Genomic DNA, 26,523 nt, shown 5'->3' with positions numbered 1-26,523 from the left:
ATGCATGCGGATCAGTATCTACACCTTATCAGAGGAGAGAGGGTAATATTATACTGCTTTGTGTAGCCAGTGGTAAATTATTATTATTATCAAAAGTGTGAAATTTCGAGAAAGGTAAGGAGTGAGAGTTCTGATCAATGACATTTTGCATTTTGTTTTTGTGTTTGATATATAATATTATAGACTTTGATGTCAAAAGGCAGATTTTCCTTAGTTCAGCGTGACCGTGAAGGATGACTTTTTGTTGTTTTTTTCTTCACAGGTGAAGGATCAAGAGTTCCCATACAGAAAGAACCTGGCTCGAGTGCTAATAGAAGTGGAAGACATAAATGACCACGTGCCCATCTTTACCAGTGCGCTGTATGAGGGCTCAGTCTACGAGTCGGCAGCAGTGGGATCAGCTGTGGTCCAGGTGACCGCCCTGGACAAAGACAAAGGTGTGAACGCAGAGCTGCACTACTTCATTGAAGCAGGTAGGTACTTCTGACTCTTTGTATGTTGAAATGTTTTATACAACTGCCCTTAAACTAACTACTACATCTTTTTGATTTTTCAACAGGGAACACTGGAAATGCATTCCATATTGAACCCGTTTTGGGCATCATCACTGTTGCACGTGACCTGGACTTGTCCAGCATAGGTCATTATGTTCTCACTGTCAGAGTCTCTGACAATGGTTCTCCTCCCCTGTCCACCACCACTATAGTGCGCATTGCTGTCACTCTCTCTGACAACGCTGGGCCAAAATTCCCTCAGCCTGAATACCAGGCTGAAATCACGGAGAATGCTGTGGTTGGGACCTCCGTCACCACAGTCAGCGCAGTCAGCCAGTCCACCCTTACTTATGACATCAAGCTGGGCAACGCAGATCGTGTTTTTCAAATTAATCAGTACAGTGGAGTGATTTCTACTCAAAAGCCTTTAGACTATGAGACTACAGCATCTTACACCTTGATAGTCCAGGCTACCAACATGGCTGGCATGGCCTCCAATGCTACTCTGTTAATCCAGGTGGTGGATGAGAATGATAACCCACCTATTTTCCAGCAGCTTCACTATCACGGCAGCATTAGCGAGGCAGCCCCAGTCAACAGCGTGGTCTTGAACTCAGATGACTCACCTCTTGTAATCAAGGCCACTGATGCTGACCGCAACCAAAATGCTCTGTTGGTTTACCAGATTGTCGAGGAAACGGCAAAGATGTTCTTCACAGTGGACTCGGGAACTGGCTCCATCAGAACAATCGCTAATCTAGACCACGAGACATTTGCCAGCTTCCACTTCCATGTCCATGTGAGGGACAATGGCAGGCCACAGTTGACAGCAGACAGTCCAACAGAGGTAACAATACAAGTGATCGACACAAATGATTCACCACCTCGCTTCACTCAGAATGCCTATGAAACAGTTCTGCTGCTACCGACCTATGTGGGAGTAGAAGCTTTGCAGGTTTCAGCCATAGACCCTGACCAAGATGTCCCTGCAGAGCTCACCTACTCTCTGACTGATGGAGTACTGGAGCATTTTGCCATCAAACCTAACAGTGGAGTCATCACAGTCAAACACAACAACTTCTCCAAGGAGCGTTTCCGCTTCAGTGTCAAAGTTTCAGATGGGAAATTTTCCAGCACAGCTTTGGTGACCATTCTTGTCCGAGAAGCTCTGGACTCTGGCCTCAGCTTCACTCATAGCCTTTATTCTTCATCTATTCAAGAGAATGTATCCAATATCACCAAAGTGGCTGTGGTGAATGCTGTAGGAAACCGTCTCAATGAACCATTGAAGTATACCCTGCTGAATGCTGGCACCAACTTCAGAATCCGTCCAACCTCTGGCGTGATCCAAACCACAGGCATACCATTTGACCGCGAGGAGCAAGAGTTTTATGAACTGGTTGTCGAGGCAAGAAGGGAGCACGACCGTCTGCATGTGGCCAGAGTTATGGTTAGAGTCCAAGTTGAAGACATAAATGATAACGCCCCGGTATTTGTTGGACTTCCTTACTATGCAGCTGTTCAAGTAGAAGCTGAGCCAGGATCACCCATTTTCAGGGTCATGGCAGTAGATGGTGACAAAGGGATTAATGGAGAGGTTTCTTACTATCTCAAGGATGATCATGGTCACTTCGAGATCAACCGGCAAACAGGTGGCCTCAGCCTCAAGAGGGCTTTTGAGTCTGACTTGTCCAATGTGGAATACCACATGGTAATATATGCCAGAGATGGTGGTTATCCACCTCTGTCCTCTACTATAGAGTTCCCCATCACAGTAGTCAACAAAGCCATGCCTGTCTTCGACAAACCCTTTTATTCTGTTTCTGTGAATGAGGATGTGGCTGTTCACACACCCATCCTCGGCATCAATGCCACCAGTCCCGAAGGTCAAAACATCATCTACACTATAGTTGATGGAGACCAGTCTCTTCAGTTTGACATTGGTTTTGATACTGGAGTCATTAGTGTCATCCACTCTTTGGACTACGAAGCAGCATCATCCTATCACCTGACCATCAGAGCCACAGACTATCTGACTGGTGCTCGTGCTGAGGTCAATGTAGATGTTGTTGTCCAAGATGTAAATGATAATCCGCCTATATTCCAGAAAATGTCCTACAGGGTAGTTTTGTCTGAAACCGCTATGATTGGAACTCCAGCACTTCAAGTTATTGCCACCGACAAAGACTCAGAAAAGAACAATGTTGTCCGCTACCAGATCTTCTCAGATATGCATAACAGCACAGACTACTTTCACATTGATAGTAGCAGTGGATTAATTCTGACTGCACGTATGCTAGACCATGAACTTGTCCAGAAGTATGACTTCATTGTTCGGGCCACCGATAATGGCTTCCCACCATTGAGTAGTGAAGTCTCAGTCATAGTCGTAGTGAACGACATGAACGACAATCCACCAGTTTTTAATCAGCTACTCTATGAGGCATATGTGAATGAGTTAGCACCAAGGGGTCACTTTGTAACCTGTGTCCAGGCATCGGATGCTGACAGCTCAGATTTTGACAAGTTGGATTATAGCATTTTGTCAGGAAATGAAAGAATGAACTTTGTTATGGACAAAAACACAGGAATCATTACATTGTCTAACCACCGAAAGCAAAGAATGGATCCTGCCTACAGCCTCAATGTTTCCGTGTCTGATGGGGTGTTCACCAGCACTGCACAGGTCCATGTGAAGGTGTTGGGGGCTAACCTGTACACTCCAGTGTTTGGACAAAATATGTATGAGGCAGAGTTGAGAGAGAATTCTGCTGTGGGAACCAAAGTTATACAAGTAAGTTCTATTGAAATCAATTTCAAGACTTAATTTTTCTCAGAGGAAAACAATAATATAGCCCAGTTATATAAAATACTCATGTCTGTATTGACTAAAACATGTTTGTTTGTTTGTTTGTTTGTTTGTTTGTTTTTTATTTCAGGTAAAGGCAACAGATGCAGACCCTGGAGTGTTCGGTCACATCACTTATTCCTTTGTTAATGACGTAGGCAAGGACCAATTTAACATTGATGCAAATGGTCAGATCACCACTGTGGAAAAGCTTGATCGTGAGGATCCAGCCAATAAAGACATTATTCTGACGGTGGCAGCCCAGGATTCAGGTGGACGTGTCTCTTACTGTACAGTACAAGTCACTCTGTTGGATGATAATGATAATGTACCTCGCTTCCGTGCTACAGAGTACCGAGCTTCAGTCAAATCTGATGTCGCTAAAGGTTTTTTGGTGACTCAGATTCAAGCTTATGATCCTGATGATGGCCCGAACGCCAAAGTGACATATTCACTTTACAGTGAGGCGCATGTTCCTGTGGTAGACATTTTGGAGATAGACCCAGACAATGGTTGGATGGTGACTAAAGGCAGCTTCAGCCACTTGAGGAACTCTGTATTATCTTTTTTTGTAAAAGCTGTGGATGGAGGAAATCCAGTCCGACACTCTCTAGTGTCTGTTTACATCCATGTTCTTTCTCCAGATGCCCTCACTCCTTCCTTCAGTCAACATCAATACTTGTTTAGCATGCCGGAGGACACACCCATAGGTTCAGCTATAGGGACGGTGCGTCTCAACAATTCTCCTGGATATGCCTCTCTTTCTGCTACATTTGCTCTGGTTAATGGAGAGACTGGAGAAAACAACCAAGATGGGGTGTTTGTGGTGGAAAAGGATACTGGTGTAATAAAGCTTGATAAGCCCTTGGACTACGAGGTAATAAAAGGATACCACTTCAAAGTTACCGCCACTGTACAACAGGCTAAGCTGGATTCTGTGACTTCTGTTGATGTTGAAGTCAAAGTGATGGATCTGAATGACAACAAACCAGCATTTGAGGCCAACTCTTATGAGGCCACAGTTATGGAGGGAATGTCAATTGGAACAAGAATCATTCAAGTCCAAGCACTCGATCCAGACTCAGGGGCCAATGGCCAGGTGACATACAGTCTCGGGACATTAATCCAGTCAGAAGGGGATTCAGACACATTGGTTGGCACCTTTAGCATTGACAGCAATACAGGTTGGATCTCCACACGCAAGGACCTGGACCATGAAACCAATCCATCCTACACATTCACAGTGGTGGCTTCAGACCTTGGGGAGACCTTGTCTCTTTCCAGTTCCACCACTGTGACTGTTGCAGTGTCAGACATCAATGACAACCCGCCCAGGTTCCTGGAGCAGCACTACTTTGGTTCAGTTCAGGAGAGCGACCCACCAGGCGAAGTGGTGGCTGTGCTGAACACCAGAGATGATGACAGCTCCGCCGTCAACCGCCAAGTCAGCTACCACATCACCGGTGAGTACCACTGTAAAAGTAACTAAGTCGATTTACTCAAGTACTGTACTTAAGTGTAATTTTGAGTTACTTGTACTTTACTTGAGTATTTCCATTTTATGTAACTTTATACTTGTATTCCTCTGCATTTCGAGGCAAATATTGTACTTTTTACTCCACAACATTAAGAGGATAACTTTAGTTACTTCAGTTACAAAAAGTTACTTTTCAGTGGCTCTATTTTTATCAATTAAACCCCATAACAGTATATTAGGCAGTTAAAATGAGCCCTATCTTTACAAAATTAAAACGCTGTTTAAATAAATTCATCACAACAAATAATCTAATAATATATTTAGACTATATATCTGAGTGTGGCCATTCTGCATAATGAGTACTATATATATATATATATATATATATATATATATATATATATATATATATATATATATATATATATATATATATATCCTGCATTGGCACAGAATTTTGGTTTTGGATATAAATCGCAAGCTACATATTGTCATCTATCTGTCGCAATCTTAGATGGCCGAAAACAACTGTTTTTCTGTCTTGGCCCAGTGGTTTACTCAAAATATAATAGTCATCAGACTCATTAGTATTCAGCCTCGCCTAACCATTGCTACATCCATAAATAAATAAATGAGGAAAGACAAACAAATTAAAGGCACGATTCAGAACATAATTCACACATTTTCTATGGTTGCTTTCAAAGAGTGCATGCAGTTCAGCATTCTGTTTGACTGAGAAACATCCATTTGTATGTGATAATACTTTCATGACAGATTAGCATTCAACAGCCTCTGTCGTCTACCCAGTTACAATTGAAGTAGAAACAAAAGAACAAAGAGAGGTAGGGAGAGCCTGGTGAATGTTGAAGTTGCCTTAATAACACAGACAGGGATCAAATGACTGACTTTGCTGATTCGCTGCCTGCTCATTGACACTCCAGAAGGTAATAATGAAGTTAGGACATCCCAAGAGACTAAGACAAAGGACTAACATGCCAAGAGGAGATAGAGAGCTAATGAAGGCCTTATAATAGGAAAGAAAATCCTTCCCCTAATGACACTGTAATGAGTGCCAGACAGCTGGAATGAATGACAGACGTGAGTGATGTGACCTTATAGTTGACAGCAGAAGAGAAAGTAAGCGAGGAGGAATGAGCTGCTGCTCAGGGCAGGGAGCGAAATAATTAAATATATATTTATATACTAGATATATAACCGAAATGTCTGCAAGACGAAGCAAATGTGCCATCAAAAAACTGACAATTGTGACCTTTCACACTTCAGAGAGAGATCTTATTCAATATGAAAGTGCCAAAGCAAATTCAAGATAGAGAATCACACCTTCTTGTTGTAAAATGATTGTCTTGGTTTCATCTATAGTTATACTGATGGTGCCTGACAGAGACAGTATTATATTTTGTCTAGATTTATTATGGACTCAGCAGTTTATTTGGTAATTTTGTAACATCTGGTCCGTATTCCAGTTTAGGAGTCACGGTTCAGTGCAAGCTCAGTGCAAGTTTTTGCACAGTGGTAAAAACAACAACAACGAACAAATAAATGTATGCATTTCTTTTTAGTTATTTTGAAGGTCCAGCAGTGCACGTGGCAAAGACAGACAATATCATCTTTCAGGGTGTCGAGGTAGCACTTGTGTATTAACTGTACTGAAAATACACTTTCCTAATAACAAATGCCATAGGTCGCAATGGACTTTAAAACTTAAAGGATCTCTTATGCTATAAAATTGAAAATTACACTGCTTGAAAGCAGCATGGAGAACGAGTTGCTTCTCCAGATTGCTGATGTTGCACTGTGACTGGTTTAATTAACCTAAAACAGGACTACGACTAATTAAGAGGTTAAATACAATTCCCTTTGCCCCCTCTGCCTTACTTTGTGGCCAAAGTAACTGACCGAAATCAATTGAACATGGCTTAAATTCTACAATGTAATTTAGCAGGCGCTTTTTGCGATTCCATGCCCTTTGGATCATGCGCTGTAAATTGTCTAAATAGGACTGCTAAGGACCAAACCATTGCCTTTCTCAATAAAATTCTGCTGGAATTTTCTCCTCTTTTGTCTATGGCCATTTTGCACCCGTCTACAAGAACTCAAAGGTGCATTAACACACATGAAAACAGGCGTATGAGAGGCAGTGATTGTGATATAAATTCAACATCCTTTTATTTACATTGTAGTATTATATTGTCACCTTGTATACAATGTAAACAGTGTCAAATTCCACGTACTGGTCTGTGAGAGAGGACAGAGCTGGAGATCAATGGGTGGAGGATTGTGTGTCTTCAACGTGACAATCCAGTTAAATGTGTCAACAGCTGCTCAGTGTTCTCATGAAGCTCAGTGTTATAGTCCAAACTTTATCCACTGCTGCAACATTCATTTCCTTCTTTATATACATATATATATATATATATATATATATATATACATTTACCTGGTTTAATAAAGGAGATATATATATATATATCAGTAGCCGACTCATATGGAGCAGTCACACTGACCAAGGGAAGGGATTTCTTTGTACTTTAAAATTTGAATTCCCCATAGTGAACAGCTCACACAGTTACAAGTCCTTTTGCAAATTATTCCTTGATAAAAGGACGTAACTAAAAGCTTTCTTACCTAACTCACTTCATTGTCACTCTCAGCACCAGCATCTGTGCAATATTTTGAGAGCAAAGACCGTATTGAGTTTGGTTTAACACATGTCTGCACACAGATATGAGGAGAGCAGCCCAATAATAGATTTGTAGATAAAAACTAACCAATGAGAGAGCCTGCTAACATACAAAGATGGCATTTCATCACATTGTACTGTTGTTATCTTTGGATGTCATTATACATTACTTGTGTAATTGTGTTGTTCAATTTTTGGGGGAAATGTCCCAGATTCCATGTCTGCCTCCATGTCTAAAATGTTGTACCTCACTCGCCCTGTGTCTTTGTCTCAACGTGTTGTCCAGGTGGGAACTACCGAGGTGTGTTTGCACTGGGTCTGGTTCAGGGTGAATGGAAGATGTATGTGAAGTGGCCGCTGGACAGGGAGGAACGCAACCTCTACACCATCAATGTCACCGCCAGCGATGGACTCTTTGTTTCCCAGGCGATGGTGGAGGTGACAGTGATAGACACCAATGACAACAGTCCCATCTGTGATCAGGTGAGGAAAAAAATCACATCACACAATCACACACCACAGTGACAGCTAAAGACAGCAGCAAATGGGAAATGGAAAAGCTTTACCAACTTCTTGTAGCGTAATTTAGTTTTGTGTGTGTACATGTGTGTGTGCAGGCCGTGTACACTGCCTCCATTGCAGAAGACTTCCCGGTCAACAGTGTGGTGCTAAGGGTCGGAGCTACGGATGCAGATGTGGGCATGAGTGCCTGGATCCAGTACTCCTTACATGGTCCTGGATCCCAGGACTTCAGCATGAACCCAGACACTGGTATGCACACATTGGCATTGAAAACACACCCACATGAATTTCTCTTAACTTAATACATAACCTTTTTTTCACTGAGCATTCATAAATTACAACTGAAGTCAGTCCAGTATGGAGTGAAAAGCAGCAGAGAAATAGGGCCAGGTAACTTATTCCTGTGGATACACTCCTGTATAGCTCCATCTCTTAGTGTAGATGTTGTTTCTAACCTGTCCAGGTGAGGTCAAGACTTCTATGATTCTTGACCATGAGACGACACCCTACTACCGGCTTGTTGCCCAGGCGACCGATGGTGGGGGCCGATGGTGCCGTGCTGAGGTCCAGCTGACGGTGACCGATGTGAACGACAACCCGCCCATCTTCACCCTGTCACAGTACACGGCCAGCGTCTATGAAGACACTGCTACCAAAGCCCTGCTGACCCGCATCCAGGCCATAGACCCTGATGAAGGTGATACTACTACTATTACACTAGTATTACTTCTGCTAACTCATGTTAACACTGCTGCAGGTAGTGCTTCAATGTTTTATTTATTTTAAAAAAGCCTTTCATACATACATTTCTATGACGGCGTATTAGGGCCAAGTATGAAAGAAAAAAAAAAGAAATCCGGACCCAGGGGAGGTGGGTAAAATTTTCAAGAAAAAACTGGCAAATCTAGGAGAAAAAAGTAGCAGATTAATGAGATTAAAAGTGCCAAATCTTTAAGAAGAAAGTAACAGATTAATGAGATTAAAAGGGCCAAATCTAAGCAAAAAAATAGCAGAATAATTAGATTAAAAGATGCAAATCTACAAGAAAAAAAGTAGCAGCTTTTTGAGATTAAAAGTAGCAAATCAACAAGGAGAATGTTGCAGATTTATGAGATTCAAGTGGCAAATCTATTAGAAAAAAGTAGCAGATTTATGAGATTAAAAGTGGCAACAGCAAAAAAAGTAGCACAATTCAACAGTAGTTAAAAATCATGTAGAGGAAGAAGCAGAGCTGATATAAAAAAGACTTGTGAAGAGATCAAAAGTACATATGTGACTATATACACACATGCAAGTAAAAACAACCTGTTGTGCTAATTAAGTTGAATCTATTGTAGTCACATAGTTCTAGGTCAAGTGATAATACTGTATATTGTTTATTGTTATAGTATAGTCCTACGCTCTACGTTCATTACTCCATTACTCATTGTATTTTGGATACATTGGAATCAGGCCAGGAGAGCTTTGTGTGATGTCTTCGCTGTCAGTTGCTTTCTCTCTCTGACTTTAATCCTTCCCCTGGATGCCAAGTTTCTTTTTATATCTGGAGCGTCCACTCCACAAACTTTTCTTGGACATGTCTTTGTATTTTCTGCCCTAAAAGGCATAACTTGTCTTTTGGATCAAAAGGGAAAGTTGCCGCAGATCTCATACACCAAACAGCTACAGAATGCTGCAAAATACAGAGCGCCTTCCACGGTGACAATCAGCACTGTGTGAATATAGCAAATATTCATTTATATGTAAAAGTGTCATACTCCAGCTTTAACTATCCAAATGGGGACAATGGAGCACGCTTCCCTTGAGAATATTCATGGTGTTACATGTGTTTGTTCTCTTGAAAAGCACCAGAAATAGCTCTGTGAAGAATGAAAAAGAGAGTTTAAGAGAGACAGCCTACTTTCAAACCGGGCCAATCACTTCATAATCAGTTATGATTGTCAGGCTGTTGAACACCTTTACCTGACATTCCTCCCCTGGCTGTGCAGCAGGTCCGGGCCGCATGGTGGTCTACTCCCTGGACGACTCTGCGGGAGGTTTCTTCTCTATCGATAAGTCCTCAGGCATCGTGGTCCTGGAACGCATTCTTGATCGGGAGGTCCAGGCGGCTTATCAGATAACAGTCCACGCCTCGGACCAGGGTTCCCCTCTGCCCCTGTCCTCATTGGTCAACGTAACTATCACTGTGCTGGACATCAACGACAACCCCCCTGTGTTTGAGCGCCGTGATCAGCTAGCAACAGTTCCAGAGGATGTGGGAGTGGGCACCGAGGTCCTGAGAGTTTACGCTGCCAGCAAGGACATCGGAACCAACGCTGAGATCACGTACAGTATCCGATCAGGCAACGAGCACGGGAAGTTCCACATCCACCCGCTGACCGGTACGTGATCGAGTCACACTTCTGCACTAATCGTCCTCCTTTTTATTCACACTAAATGCAACATATACTCCTGCTCCACTTTCATATTGTAGCAAAAATGAATGCAAGCTGTCCAGTTGGAGGTTAAGTGGGTCACTGAAAAAATAAGATCCATTCCACTTCCCTAGAAGAAAAGTAAGAAAAGTAGAAACATACTTTTTTTTCTCTCAGATATTTTGATAGAATTTTACAGTTTTTATCCCATCACATACACATACATGTTCAGACATTGTACATTTTTCATATGATCCAACTAATAAACAAAAACATCCCTCTGCTCCCTCTAGCCACACCTACAAACTATGACTCCTCAGGAGTACTATTCCTGGAGTGTTATAGGGAACTGTTGAAAGTCAGGTTTTGAGTTGAAAGATAAGCAATTAATAAAATATAAAATAAATAATTAAACAAACAAACAGGCTAAATAGATAAATGACTAGAGGTGGATAAGTAGAAGAAGGCAAATTAAGACATTAGCTGATACAGACTGTAACTGACAGAAACAGACAGAGAAGCAAAACAAAGGAAAGAGGGGCAGATACTTGAATTGACTTAAGGTTCTAAAAGTATTTCAGGAAAAGTCCCCACACCTTCTGGAACTTCTTGCTCAAGTCACACACTGAATAGCGGATCTTTTCAAGGTCTAGACAGGACACGATGTCCTTAACCACTGAGCGTGTGTGGGCGGGGCAGCATCCCTCCACCTTGATGGTATCGCACGCCTAGACAAAAGTGAAGCAGAAGACAGTGTGCGACTTTTGGTTGGAGTAAGGCCTGTCAGCCTCACCAGTGGTGGCAATCAGTGGGTTAGGTTCCAGCTCAAGTTTAACAATGAGTGACCAAGTTTGGAAAACATCTCTCCGGTATCTTTCCAGGCTTGGACAAGTCCAGAACATGTGAATAAGCTTCACCTACATTTGTCACATAAAGGATCAACGTCTGGGTACATATGAGATAATGTGGCTTTAGATATATGAGCCCTGTACAAAACATACTTATTAACCAACAATTTAACCATATTCAGTGTGGCGGCTCAGTCATAGTATGCTTCTGCTCAGTTACCAGTGATTTAGTCACATTCATTGTGAGTGCTTTATTCCTCTTCTTTATGTCTATTCTGATTCTCCCACAAGGAGTAAACTCTCATCAAAAACATCATTTTGATACTGAATCAAATTAGTATGTATAAGGTGAAAGTGCACAGTGCAATTCAACTCACCAGCTCAATCTGTGGGGTTTTAGTCTGCAATCTCTAATCTCATCAACCTCAAATCCAGGGTATCCAAAGTATTGTCTGAAAAATGAAAAGAACATTAACCAGCCAGATATCTTTCTCATAAGCCCAAACTGCAGTTAACCCCTTTGCATTCTGACAGCGGGCTCTAGAAATTCTTGCCATCCATTCACCAAAAAAATCTATCTAGTCTTCAAAATGTCAAAAGTTTTAAGAACCAAATCACAGCATTGATTTTTCCATGGTTTTGAAGGTCTTGGAGTCTCTAGACCGTGTCTTAACACACATGCAATGTTGGAGTGTTTTTGTTATTTTATATCAATTGAGCTCTATGATCCAGAGCAAAACGATATATCAGACTTTTTATAAAATACTTAGAATCACTTCTTGCCTGGTTTGGTTTGTTGTCATCATAAAAAAATATAGATCTTTAGCAGAAGTTTAACCCTTTATAGGGACTCCTGGAAATTGAAAATGTCAACCCTGAAGTGTTATTGGAGGATATTACAAGACTTTTTGCAAAATGTTTCATTTTTATACTGTAAATCGAGGTCAATTGAGTCATTATTATTATTATATTTATTCTAGTCTCTTTCCCCCAGCAACCCTAAATAGACAATAACAGATCATTTGCATCCATCACCACTGTATCTTTTACCTTTAAACTATTTATTGTCTTTTTAGACTACTTATTACATATGCGTAATGTCTTAATGTCTTTTAAAAAGCACCTTATATATGAGAAGCACACGTAAATTTAGTTGTATACTTTTTTAATATAATGACAATAAAGGAAAGCTTGAATCTCGTGTGATTTACTGATTGGTCAGATGCCACAGTGTCACTATCTGTGATGTAGAAACCCATATGGTTCTATGAGGAACCTGTTATAGATGTCTCAAGACTCAAGTTACCAAATATGGTTCTTTGCCTGATAAAGGGTTAACACCTTCAACTTATAATCTGCCAAAGGATGTGTTTTTCATTAGTTTCCTTTCTTTCTTTTTTCTTTCCCTGTTTTTTTTGCTCTGTCCATTCATTAAAATGCATATTCCTGCACCCAGGTGCCATTCTGGTGGCCCAGCCTCTGGACTATGAGACCTGCAGGGACTACTTCCTGACGGTGGAGGCTCGTGATGGCGGCACACCACCGCTGAGCGCCATTACGACGGTGAACATCAACCTGACGGACGTCAACGACAACGCACCGATGTTCAGCCGAGACCTCTACGCTGCGGTGGTGTCAGAGGACGCCACGGCTGGAGAGTCTGTGGTCCAGGTGGGTTCCAGTTAGAGTCACATGATGGAAGTGGGAAGAAACCATTACAGTTACTGGATATATCTAGTATCTAATATCTAATATGTAGATATATCTAGGCCTAGCACGATAATTACTTAATGACTTATCGTTCGATATATATAAAGTGGGCATGATAGTTTTTTTCATGACTCAATATATTGTCGTTTACATGCGTGACTTTTTGAGCTGTTTTGTGTTTAAAGTAAAGCTGCAAATGTTGACAGGCAGCACCAGTTGTCAAAAAAAATATATATTTCCCAAGCAGCCATTCCAGCTGTTTATATGTTATTTTATTAATAAAAAAATATAATGCATAATGTTTATCTTTTGTAAACAGAGCCTGAAAGTTTATTTTTTATTTGTTTTGGTTGTAGTTTATTTATGTTTTATTTATCTAGGATGTTTTAATATTTCTTGTCCACATTTCAATTCCAATGTTTAATATTCTTGAGATTTAAAAATTCATAAGGAAAAGGATGTACTTATTATGCTCTGATATTGTTAAAAAACTAAAACAACATTGATACAACAATACTATCATTAATCATGATAGTTTCTGTGAAAATATATCGTCCTAAAAATGTGTTATCGTGACAGGCCAAGATATATCTTATTGAAATATCAGATGAATGTTAAGGGTTCAAGATAATAAACATGATAATAATATTTGCTGTATATTCCTAATCCTAATGGTTGTATTTGTGTTAAATTTGCTCTGAATATTCATGGTCCTCAAAGGATGGATTCTCCGTTTACACAAGAAATATCAAAATCTAGTGTGCAACAAATTCCCCAGAGGACGGTCCTGTTTTGGATTCTCCATGAGCTTTCCTTTATTATTTCACACACAGGATATTCTTCAGAAGGCTCCAGAAAAATGATATGGTAGAGGTGGGGGAAAAAATCAATACAGCATAGTATCACGATATTATGCGTGGCAATATTAAATCAATTCATGGCCGCCAAGTATCGATATTTAGCGTTCCGACAGCCATCAGTATTTTAGCTGTTGTTGTTTCTCCGGAGACCGTAGCAGGCTTACCTTTATGAATATACCGGAGATACTGGTATCATATGAAACTAGAGGATCTAACGGATCTATAGGCACCATGTGATGAAATAGGTCATACAGATATTAAATAAAAAATGAACAAACATGTATGATGCAAATGCATTACAACTAAAAGGTAATACAATTTAAATAAAAGGGAAATACAAACCTAATTAAAACGAATGAAAGCAGATATGTTTTTAGTCAGCAGACCTTATTTCATGTGGTAGCAAATAAAGGGACTAAAACTAAATGTTCACAGAGACATATCGCTTATCTTAGACTTATAATTAAATTTACAGGTTCTGAAGGAAAATCCCTTTCAAAATAGAACAGCATGCTTTGGAAAATGTCAGCAGTGATTCAAATGAAATGGGTTAAAGTATATTGTTACAAAGCACCATAAACAGGCAGCTTTTTTATGTTTCATTCAAAAAAAATCAGAGCAGTGAAACTTAAAGTTGTTGAAAGTTTGATAAAATGCTGCAGTTGTTGTCGTCCAACATGTTTGATATCAGTTCAGTTCAGTTTGACTGAATACTTTGTTGGTCAGTCTGTGGGTTTGACTCTCATTGTGGAGAAATAAAAAGACTGAAGTCAGATGAACAGACTGAGAATTTTCTGTTATTGGACAAAACAATTCTTGACTGAATTTAATTTTGTGAACGAAAAGTTAAACAGTTAAATCACAATATATTGTATTGCAATCCTCACCATATCACAAAATGCTTAAAATCATAATAATAATATCGTATCGTGACTCAAGTATCGGGATAAAATCGCATCATGGGGCTGATTCACACCTCTACTATATTTGTATTATATATATTATATATTATATTATATATTATATATTGTTTGTTCCACTTGAAGAGATGTAAACCTTAACATCTCTCTTGTCTGTTGAAGAGGTGAAAGCAGTGGCTTGTCTTCAGTAAAACGGTTCTGTTCAGTCGTTGCCTTGAAATATATGGCAAGATCTGAAAGGGAATGAGTGTTTGTGTGTGAAAGAGGCTGTTTATTCCAGCAGATAGTTGTATACAGTGTATCAGAGTGGATGTCATGCCCTTCAAGATTCCCCCTTTGAGAGTGAAATAATGGCTTTATGTGATGCTATCATCAGCTTAACCTAGATGTTGCCAATTATTGAGTTTCAAACGTTAAGTGCTCTCCCAGGGTTTGACAGGATTTAGTGGTTTAAGCTTTTATTTGTTAAGCTTCACATACAGAACAGGTGGTGAGCACGCAGGCAGCCCTGAGCCAGTTTCACCTGCTAAATTGTTAATAGAATACAGACGTTGAGGGTTTATGTACTGGCTTCCTATCTATAAAAATTCAATAGTATGTTTTATATGCATGCCTTGTTTTAAATAGACATTAAGGTTATACATAATCCCTTGACTTTTAGTTCTGTTCTTTACAGAATTTATACAGTAAAACATTAAGCCATCAGCCGATATGAAACAAAAACATTGGGTCCCTTCTTCCATCCTTTATATCAATAAAAACATGTGAAATAACCTTAAAAGCAACACTGCCATCATATCACAACAAGGTATAAATAAAAAGCAAGGTGTGTATATCAACAGTATGATGTTATTTTAGGAACTGTGAAGTATGTGGGAAAAAAAAGGTTTTATTTTTTGTTTTTCAAATAATTTCATCTGAAGGTTAATTATGTTTAACCTATTTTGTGATTCAGTCACAGATATCCAAACTGATGTTTCATTAATTCGTGCCCAGTGGGAGGAAATGTCACCATCAGAATAAAACTGTCTGTATGTTGAAGAGTGGTGGAAGAAGTATTCAGATCCTTTACTGAAGTAAAAGTACTAACGCTGTTAAATTACTCCACTACAAAACTAAAAGTCCTGCATTCATATTTTACTTAAGTAAAGATAAAGTATCAGCATCAGCATCAAAATGTAAATAAAGTATCAAAAGTAAAAGTACTCGTTATGCAGAATGGACGACTCAGATTGGTTTATATATTTCACATATATTATTGGATTTTTATTATTGTTGCATTTATGTAAGCAGTGTTTTACTGCTGTCAGTGTAGGGCAAATTTTAACTATATAATATACTTTATATTTATAATACAATTTAAATAAAAGGGAAATAAAACCCTAATTAAAAGATAATGAAAACAGATGTGTTTTTAAAGAAGACACATATGTAGCAGAGCTTTTTTCATGTGGTAGCAAATAAAGGGACTGTAACTGAATGTCCACAGTGACGTGTCGCTCATCTTAAACAACTTACTGTTAATTGGTTTTTATAATTAAATTATAAAAACGCATTAATTGCATCCTATGGCTGCCTGACAGGTGCTGAAGGAAAATCAGTACAGCATGCTTTGAAAAATGGCAGCAGTGATTCAAAGGAGAATGGATTTTCAGCAAATTGGTTAAAGTATATATAGTTATTGTTACAAAGCACCATAAATAGGCACTGGAATACACTGTAATATCTGTGAAATGTCTCCAGGCATGAATTCTAATAGAAATAATCAAAATGCACTTAGTCAGGCCTTGTGTTTCCAAAGGCTTCGCTATATTAATAAACCAACATGCCAGCAGGTACATATTTCTCCTTGGATTGTTAATATGTTATTTGTTGAGTCTTATTTAAGAATATATATTCAGTTGAATTTAATATGTAGTCTATTTATACTCCTGGAGTCTCAGCACACAGACTATCCAGAGCTGTTTGTTAGGGTTGGTAAAGTTTGGATCAAGTCAAACCAACTAATGTTCAGTCAGCATCAAGGTGACCAGTGGTGGATGTAACTAAGTACATTTACTCCAGTACTGTACTTAAGTACGATTTTGAGGTACTTGTACTTTGCTTGAGTATTTCCATTTTATGCAACTCTATACTTCTACTTCACTACATTTTAAGGTAAATATTGTACTTTAACACAAAATACATGTTACATTTAAAGTGATTAGACTTTTTTAAATCAAACCTCATAACAGTATGTTAGGTAGTTAAAGTGAGCCCTACCTTGAGTAAACTCAAACACTGCTAACATAAATGCGTCACTAATAATAATCCAATACTGTATTTGGAATATATATATAAAACAATGTGAGTGGGTCCATTCTACGACGAGTACTTTTACTTTTGAGACTTGAAGTACATTTTGATGCTGATGCTATTGTACTTTAACTTCAGTAAGTTTTGAATGCAGGACTTTTACTGTAGTGGAGTAATTTCACAGTGTGTATTAGTACTTTTAATTAAGTAAGGGATCTGAATACTTCTTCCAAGACATTAACGGAGACATTAGGAACTGCTACTAATCCAGTACTGTATAGGGACAGTTTCCACTCAACCTGCCTCTTTGTGTGTGTGTGTGTGTGTGTGTGTGTGTGTGTGTGTGTGTGTGTGTGTGTGTGTGTGTGTGTGTGTGTGTGTGTCAGCTGGTAGCAGAGGACGTTGACAGTCAGCTGAACGGGGCGATCCTCTACTCCGTCATTAGTGGAGACAGAGACAACCAGTTCTTCATTGACCCACTCCGCGGGGTCATCAAGGTCAACAAGCCCCTGGACCGCGAGACGGTGAGGACACACACACACACACACACACACACACACACACACACACACACACACACACACACTCACTCACACACTGTAGAAACCTACCAAGGACTCTCAGTCATAGTACGGTTCTGCTCAGTTACCAGTGATTCTGATATTCCCACAAGGAGTAAAACATCATGCTGTTTCAAATTGTTTACTAAAGTTTTAAAGCTTTGCTCATCATAATATTTTTTTACTGAGTAAAATGACTCTGTATAAGGTGAAAGTGCACATTGCAAACCAGCTCATCCTTATGGGGTTTAAGTCTGCGATCTCTAATCTCATCAACCTCAGCTCCAGCTGCAGCAGCAGCTTTTTCCAAAGTATCATCTGAAAAATGAAAAGAACATCGACCAGCCAGATCTCTTTCTCATAAGCTGCTGGAGCCCAAACTACCGTTAACCCCTTTGATTCTGACACCTTGGAAGTTCTTGCCTTCAAAATGTCAAAAGTTTTAAGAACCAAATCACAGCATTGATTTTTATACGGGGTCCCTCAAGGTCTTGTCTTTAGACCTTAACACAAGTTGTAGTGCTTGAGTGGTTGCTAAGACTAGAACAGTGATTTGTGTTTACACTGAACTATGAAAAGTTTACGTGCATTTGAAGGCTATACCCTATAGCTAGGTCAATAGTTACAATATCTTATTATATATCATATTATAATAATATATCATAAGATTCTGTTAGCGTTTTGTGTGGTGAAATATGATTCACAAGCTACTTGCTCCACATAATGGAGATCCTGATTTAAGACATTTTTTTTCATGACATCACAACCAGTGGTGGAATGTAACTAAGTACATATACAAGTACTGTACTTAAGTACAATTTTGGGGTACTTGTACTTTATTTGAGTGTTTCAATTTTATGTAACTTTATATTTCTACTACATTTAGCTGCCAGCTTTGGCTACTTTACTGGTTGAGATTTAACCCAAAAAACATGATTAATTAAGAGTGATTAGACATTTTTTTAAAGATCTCATAACAGAATATTAAGTAGTTTAAATGAGCCCTACCTTGAGAAAATGAAAACCTCTTACATAAATGCATCAATGATTGTAATCCAATAATATATTTAGAATATAAAAAACAATCAGAGTGGGTCCATTCTGCATAACGAGTACTTTTACTTTTGATACTTTAAGAACATTTTGATGCTGATACTTTTGTACTTTTACTTCAGTCAGTTTTGAATGCAGGACTTTTACTTGTAGTGGAGTAATTTCACAGTGTGGTATTAGTACTTTTACTTTTATTGAAGTAAAGGATCTGAATACTTCTTCCACCACTGATCCTGACTCATGAAATTGTAATGAAATGTTACAGTCAGATGATGAAGGAGTTTTCTGTTGTTTGATTGCAAAAACACTTGTTAATACTTGATTGTAAAAAAAATAAATGTGTTTGCCTTGTAGCTCAGTGAATGTATGATGAATATTTTATACATCTGAATGAATCAGAGCCCAATTTTAAAGTTATATAGGAAACATTGCAGCAATTGAGGATTAATGATCCAATTTCCTATGACATATTCTAGCTTGTTATAACCCAAAGCCTACATGTTCAACTGTACATCTAGCTTCTTACTTTGTGTTTTATTCAACACATTACTACCTCATGTCTTGTGTTTTATTCAACACATTATTACCTCATGTCTTGTGTTTCCTGAGTGAGTCCTTTTGATGAGTCCTTATGATATGATATATGTCTATAGTACATATCAGTTGATCATTTCTACCAGGCATGAGCAGCCAGTGTGTAAATGAATGCAGTGAGTGAATACCTCCAGTGTTGCCAACCTTTGATGTAAAGCAGCATGTTGGCAGCTGATGAGCTGATGAGATGGTTTTTCTGCGAGATGGATCCCTGACCAGATGGCAACTAATCACACTTGAACAGGAAACACGTGCACAAAGCAGCTCTGAATGTGAGCTCCTTAATTTTAATTTCAGCAGGAAAAGAAAAAAAGAGGAGGAAAGCATGAACCCCCCCCACTGAGCTGATTTTTTTCACCCTCTTTTCTTTCTTCCTCATCTCCTGCTCCTTCCTCGCCTCCTTCTCCTCCACAGTGCTCGAAAACTTCAGAAATGTTCATATTCCTATCATAAAGTATTCAAGAGTGCGGTCGATGAGTCGTCTGCTCAGAGAGAGAGAGAGAGCAGGGCGTGTGGGGGATCAAAGCTTCTGGCTGATGAAAGTGTGTTTGGGGTTATCACACAGAGCAGCAGCTTTCTGTGTGTGTGTGTGTGTGTGTGTGTGTGTGTGTGTGTGTGTTCAGTGCTGATGTGTCCGTCCATGTGTCTGTGTGTTAATATGTGGGTGCATGTGTGCAGATATATATATATATTTATATATATATTTATATATTTCCTCCTCTCATACTGGTTCTCCTGCTCCCCGCCCCCACCGTCTCTCTGCTAAGCAGGTCATAGTTGTTTACTACTGAGATTTATTTCTTCATACGTCTCATACAGGCAGAAGAATATTGTTTTGTTTTGTTGCTGCTTTTACATTTCTCAGCATGCTTCATTAGCTCTTTATTATAAAGCAATATGGAGAAGCAGAAAAAAAATATCCTGCTGGTTTCGGGAAGACTGAGCAGCATGCCAGGAGTGTGTGTGTGTGTGTGTGTATGTGAGAGTGTGTGTGGTGTGTGTGTGTGTGTGTGTGTGTGGTGTGTGTGTGTGTGTGTGTGTGGTGTGTGTGTGTGTGTGTGTGTGAGAGTGTGTGTGAGAGTGTGTGTGAGTGTGTGTGTGTGTGTGTGTGTGTGTGTGTGTGTGTGCGTGTGTGTGTGTGTGTGTGTGTGTGTGTGTGTGTGTGTGCGTGTGTGCGTGTGTGTGAGTGAACTTAAACATTTCTCAGCTCCCCTTCAGAGAACACACACGAGCATTTTTCTATGTAATGTGAAAACTTTGATCCAGTGAGTCATTTCAGAGCTGAAAGGATCAAAGGCCTCCAACCAATCAAGGAGCAGCTTTTATCTGCCAATCCAGTCGGATTTGTTTGACACTTATTCAAGTGATTGTACACGAGCAGTGAAAAGTCTTTCTTGATAACCTTCTGAGCCCCACGAAACGTTTGTTTTCTTTAGTAATCACCAAAAATAAATTGTTGGAGATAGAATCAAAAAAACATGCATTATGGTTATTCCAACAGTCATTGAATGGATCGTAGGATACAAAAAAGTAACAAAGCGAAGCTCAAAATTGTGATAATTCTGTCGAAAATGATGTGCCATTTAAAACATGTATAAATAAAGAGTTTGAAATACCTAGATCCTGTTAAAAACATTAAATTCTGCTCCTCAGCGACACTGTTTAGCCATGATTGAATCTGCAGAGATGAGCATTTTAATGTTTTAAAAAATATTTTATCAGAGAAATTCAAATTGCTGTTTTTTTTGTGTTTGTTTTTTATGATTTATGTCAATATAACAGTGTAATACTGCACAAAAGACATGAGTGTGCTGATTCCATAGAGATGCAAGACTTACAGTCATGGAAAATGACTTGTTTAGTTTCTTGTTAATTTTAATGTCTGGTACAACTAAGGTACATTTGTTTGGACAAATATAATGATTACAACAAAAATAGCTCATAATAGTTTAATTTAAGAGCTGATATCTAGCCATTTCCATGGTTTTCTTGATAATAACCAAATTCATTATCAATAAAATCATGGAATTATCATTATATTTGTCCAAACAAATGTACCTTTAGTTGTACCAGGCATTAAAATGAACAATACATTGAAGAAAACAAGGTTGGTCTGATCATTTTTTCCATGAATGTATCGTCACCTATCACAGTAGCTTTCAAATCTTCCTATTCGGTTATTGTGTAAAATAGGAAATGTGAATACATCCATATAAGAAAATTACTTTGAGAGGCAGAAGTAAAGTCATACAAAAATGTAAAAAAATATATATATATTTCAAGTTTGTCATAATCCAGGCCATATTTCTGTCCACGATTGCTAAATGTAATAACACTCAAGTTATTCTGAAATGTGGGGAAACAGTAACATCATAAAGTCTTTCTGCAGTCAAAAGATCAGAAGGTTTGTCTGATCTTTTGACTGCAGAAAGACTTTGTTAGACTTTATCCAGGTTAGACTTCTTCATCACACTGACCTGTGATATTCACTGCAGTGCAACGGTGAAAATAGGACCCAAGTTCTAGTCAGCTAGAACTGTCCTGTTAAAGGAAGGGAGGGGCAGTTTGGAAATTCTACTTTGAACAGAATTTCAACAGGAGATTCTGGCTAAGGCACATCCATGGTTCAGGATTAATCTATAGGAAGATATCACGAGCACATTAATACCTCCAGACTTTAATACCCTCTGCCTATCTTCTACTGCCCCCCTCAGGACAAATGGACATTTTCACTGCAGGAAAAGGTTGTAAGGGTAGTAAAATCATCATGCTGTTGTTGTCCAGCATTTTTTAAATGTGGAGCTGTGATGAATATGACATCCTGATGGCCATCTGTTCATCCAACATCATCCCAGAAATATGTATTTTCTGGCTCAAATGACTGCCATGATGGCAGTAATCCATGCCTTCAGAAACCTGTGGGGGCAATCACAAGTTCTGCGTCCAACATATAAATACTTTTTGTCCTTTTTTTTTTTTTTTTCATGGTGAGCACCAGCAGAGGATATATGATTTTATCCCCATACTTGAGTCACGATACGATATTCTGCAGGGAGGAAAGCTAATACTGAATAATAGACTGAATCATAATAATAATAATAATAATAATAATAATAATAGACTGAATAATATTAACATTATTTGCAATACTATTTTCAACACCATTGACTATATTATGGTCATTATCATGCGCAATATATCTGTGTTTATTACATGCCATGTCATCTGCACTCTACCCACTTTACTCCTCTGACACTTTTCATTTTATATTGTTATATTTATAGGCATATTTATATTATTTATTGTTATTGTTACCTATTTTGTTCATTGTTTTTATTATATCATCCTATATTGTGGTTGTTTTGTAATTGTTTTTGTAACTTGGAGCATTCTGGAGCAAGAATTTCCTTAAGGATAAATAAAGTTCTATCTTATCTTATCCTACAATGATGCAGCAACAAAATCTCAAGAAACACGTGTTGCTTTCAAAGACATGGACCGGCTGGAGCTGTGGTTAGTTGTTCTACAAATTAGAGGCGTGAATCAGCGTATCAGCCCCACGATACGATTTCATCCCGATACTTGAGTCATGAGACCATGTTATTGCTATTTTAAGCATTTTGCGATTTCACTGTTTAACTGCATTTTGTGTCCACAAAATTAAATTCAGTCAAGAATTGTTTTGTCAAATTAGAGAAAATTCTCAGTCTATTCATCTCACTTCAGTCTTTTTATTTCTCCACAATGAGAGTCAAACCCACAGACTGACCAACAAAGTATTCAGTCAAACTGAACTGAACTGATATCAAACATGTTGGACGACAACAGCTGCAGCATCTTATCAAACTTTCAACAACAACAAGCTTCACTCCTCTTAATGTCTTTTTGAATGAAACATAAAATAGCCTAAAATTGCACGTGACACGATATTCTGTGCCTATAGATTCCTGAGATCTTCTAGTTTTATATGATGGCAGTCAGAATGCTAAATATCGTGAATATCATGAATCGATATTATATTGCCACGCAAGATATCGTAAACCTATGCTGTATCGATTTGTTCCCCCACCACCTCTAGCATTTCTATAGAATAATTTGTTAAACAATGTTTAATTTTTGTGTTAAGCTGTTATAAATGTCGCCTTGTGCATTTTTACTTGAATCATTTTTATCTGAATTGTTCTGCAGTTGTTTGTTGTGTGTCTGAACTTTAGTTCTTTATACTACTAATATTTCTGTGTTGGGTCTCCAGTACAGTGCCTATAGAGTCCTGAGATCTGCTAGTTTCATATGATACCAGTATCTACAGCATATTCCTAAACGTGAGCCCGCTTGGCATCCGGGATGCTAAATATCGATACTTGGCGGCCATGAATTGATATATTATAGCTACGCAAAATATTGCGATACTATGCTGTATGGATTTTCACCTCTAGTTTACAGATGTTCCACTGTGTTGGTCCTGCAGGTTCCCAGCTACTCGCTGGCCGTCAGGGCTCTGGATAGTGGGATCCCGCCCATGTCGTCCACAGTGATGGTCAACATCGACCTGTCTGACATCAACGACAACCCGCCCACCTTCTCCCCCGCCAACCTGACCACCGTCATCCAGGTAACGCTCACCCTAACCCTAACCCTAACCCTAACCCTAAAGCTCATCACTCACATTCTGTTTACTGCAACACTGGGAGATGAGAGCCATGTATTAATTAAAGTCAACTCTGCCTAATATTCCGCCTGAGGTTATTTGTGTACATCATGTTATTATTCTCATGCCAAACAAATAACTATTATAATGACATGGACTATTGATAACACAAGAGCTAAGTGGTTTTTAATAGAAAAGTGCCAGCAGCTCTCTCAGTAAAGAGCCAATCAGAAAAAACAAACAGATGGAATAATCAAACTTTATATAACTGAAAACAAATGTGTAAACAAACAAACAACAAATCATTTAATCTCAGAGAAATGGCATGGGACCCTTAATTTAAAACAAAAATAAATGATGATGTTTTAAAATGGAAAGAACTGCAAACATTAACGAATATAAATTAGGAATGAAGTTAATTCCTTCGAAGCAAAATCAAATAGATTTAATTTAGCCCTGTCAAATTTTTTATCATATTTAGTTGGAAATTCAATAAAGAGAAGGCAACCAGTGGCACCCCTTAATAAGATTATTGATGAAAAATCCGAATTTAGAATTATAGTTACTAGAGGGAAAAAATACACAGGCAAGACTCTTTATCACGTCAAAAATACAAAATTTACTATTAAATCAGACTGTTGGAGACAAATTCAGATCACTCACATGTATTCTTTTCTCTGCCTGTTAATAAAAACAGGCTGCTAACTTGAAATCTATCAGGAATACTTTTTCAACAAGTCAAACAGACACAGAACCAAAATGTGTTATTCCAGGTGGCTCACCATACGAACAGGAGAAAACAAATCCTGCTCCGCCTTCATTTAACAGCTGCAAGTCAAAAGTAAAGAGTATTTTTACAAATAGAAAGAATTACCTATAGAATCACATATCAAGAACAAATCAAGAATATTTGACAGGGTGAAATAAATGGATTAAATATGTGAATCAAAATTAGTATTCAGCCCTAAAATGTCAGGGTTCTTCTTGCATATGTGTAGGTAGGTGTATACATATATGTATATATTAGATAGCCCTCACTATGTAAGTGTATATTATGTACATTATAATACTAGCCTACTTTATTCTCCCTCTTTTTTTCAACCTTACTATTATTTATTTTTTATTATTTATTAATGTATTTATTTACTTTGTTATTGTTATGTTACTGTAACCTTACCTAATGTATATAATATGTTTTTGGGTTATTTAAGTTATTGAAGTTACTATTATATACAAAAAATATTTCATTATTATTTATGACACTTTCACTATTATTTTTTTATTCATTTTCATGTGTAATATTCAAATTGATATTATATGTCCCCTTGGGCTAAAGGTGATTAGTTGCTAGCTACCCTTGTTGGGGGTATCAAGCGGAGGCAATGCAACTTTTAGCTGAAGAGTGAAGTTGGTTGTTGCTGTCTTTCTAATGTTCTTTCTAATGTTTAATGTTGTTTCCCTCCCTAACCAGGAGAACAAGCCCATCGGCACCAGCATCCTGCAGCTGTCCGTCATCGACCAGGACTCCTCCCACAACGGCCAGCCCTTTGACTTCCGCATCCTGTCAGGAAACGAAGGCGGAGAGTTTGTGTTGGAGAAAGATGGAACACTGGTGGCCAATCAAGTGTTCAGGAGGGATCTGGCAACTGAATATGTCATTCTGATACAGGTAGAGACACTCTTCTCCAGCATCAACATCTCCAAAATCAAAACAAGAAGTGTTACTTTCAATGACAGACATTAGCGAAAACAATCATGGCTCCTTCATTCTTGACAAAGACACTTTGGAATAAAGGACATCTCTGTAACAGCAAGGCTGAGATTTTAAGTAAAAGCGGTAAATGGAGTTCAAGGATCAGCAGAAGAATCTGTGAAGGAGCACTGACAACGCTTCAGTGTCGTTTAAACACTGAAAGCAACCGAAACGTCAATTAAAATATAAGTGATTTACAAAGTGGAAATTTGACCGCACCAGTCAGCATCAGATTAATAATGAATCCTACTAAAGTGTAAATAAATAAACTAATTAATACATACAGTATATCTATATATATATCTATATCTATATGTTGGTCTCGAGACCAAGACCAATCTCAAGTTCTACACGAGTAACATCTGAAATAATGAGTAGAATAATGCAGCCTAAGCACATAGTATTAAATTATAGCTAGTGCTATTTGAAAACCATACAGTGTAAAAAAGAAACAAAGTGATGTCAAGGATAATTTGTCTCATTTAAACCTAAAAATATCTAAAAGAAATACAATTTTCTCCAAAAAAATGTTACATTGCTCATCTCAGTGGCTCACGTTTAACAGTAATTGTACGTTAACTACTGTAATCTTTGAACCTTTGAATCTTTGTTTTCTCTGGGTTCTCCAGAGTCCAAAGACATGCAGGTTTGGTTGAGAGTTGACTCTAAGTTGCCTGTAAATGTGATCGTGGATGGTTGTCTGTCTTGTCAGCCGTGTGATTGTCCCCTTCGCCCCAGAACATGTATAGGTTAAGCAGTTACAGATAATAGATGATTCTATGTGATGTGACGAATGTAAAGATGTCACAGAATAGAGATGTTAGCA

At 38.4% G+C, this 26,523-nt stretch overlaps 1 protein-coding gene across 4 annotated transcripts in view; it reads left to right on the top strand.

Moving 5' to 3' along the window:
• fat3a (FAT atypical cadherin 3a) overlaps positions 1–26,523 on the top strand; it is a 126,654-nt gene that overhangs the window by 78,250 nt on the left and 21,881 nt on the right. For 3 of the 4 annotated variants that reach the window (XM_059330596.1, XM_059330595.1, XM_059330593.1), the window contains 11 exons: positions 263–473; positions 560–3,288; positions 3,434–4,805; positions 7,807–8,003; positions 8,138–8,291; positions 8,506–8,739; positions 10,034–10,423; positions 12,761–12,975; positions 17,476–17,613; positions 23,765–23,908; positions 25,416–25,613. In XM_059330596.1, coding sequence (XP_059186579.1) covers positions 263–473; positions 560–3,288; positions 3,434–4,805; positions 7,807–8,003; positions 8,138–8,291; positions 8,506–8,739; positions 10,034–10,423; positions 12,761–12,975; positions 17,476–17,613; positions 23,765–23,908; positions 25,416–25,613 — 5,982 coding nt within the window. Of the gene's footprint in view, positions 1–262; positions 474–559; positions 3,289–3,433; positions 4,806–7,806; positions 8,004–8,137; positions 8,292–8,505; positions 8,740–10,030; positions 10,424–12,760; positions 12,976–17,475; positions 17,614–23,764; positions 23,909–25,415; positions 25,614–26,523 lie in introns of all 4 variants that reach the window. The other variant, XM_059330592.1, reaches the window with a different exon arrangement.

This window comes from Centropristis striata, chromosome 4 (assembly GCF_030273125.1).
Source record: "Centropristis striata isolate RG_2023a ecotype Rhode Island chromosome 4, C.striata_1.0, whole genome shotgun sequence".
Taxonomy (NCBI): Eukaryota; Metazoa; Chordata; class Actinopteri; order Perciformes; family Serranidae; genus Centropristis; species Centropristis striata.
The sequence above is the reverse complement of the archived record's forward strand: the minus strand, read 5'-3'. Positions and strand labels throughout refer to the sequence as shown.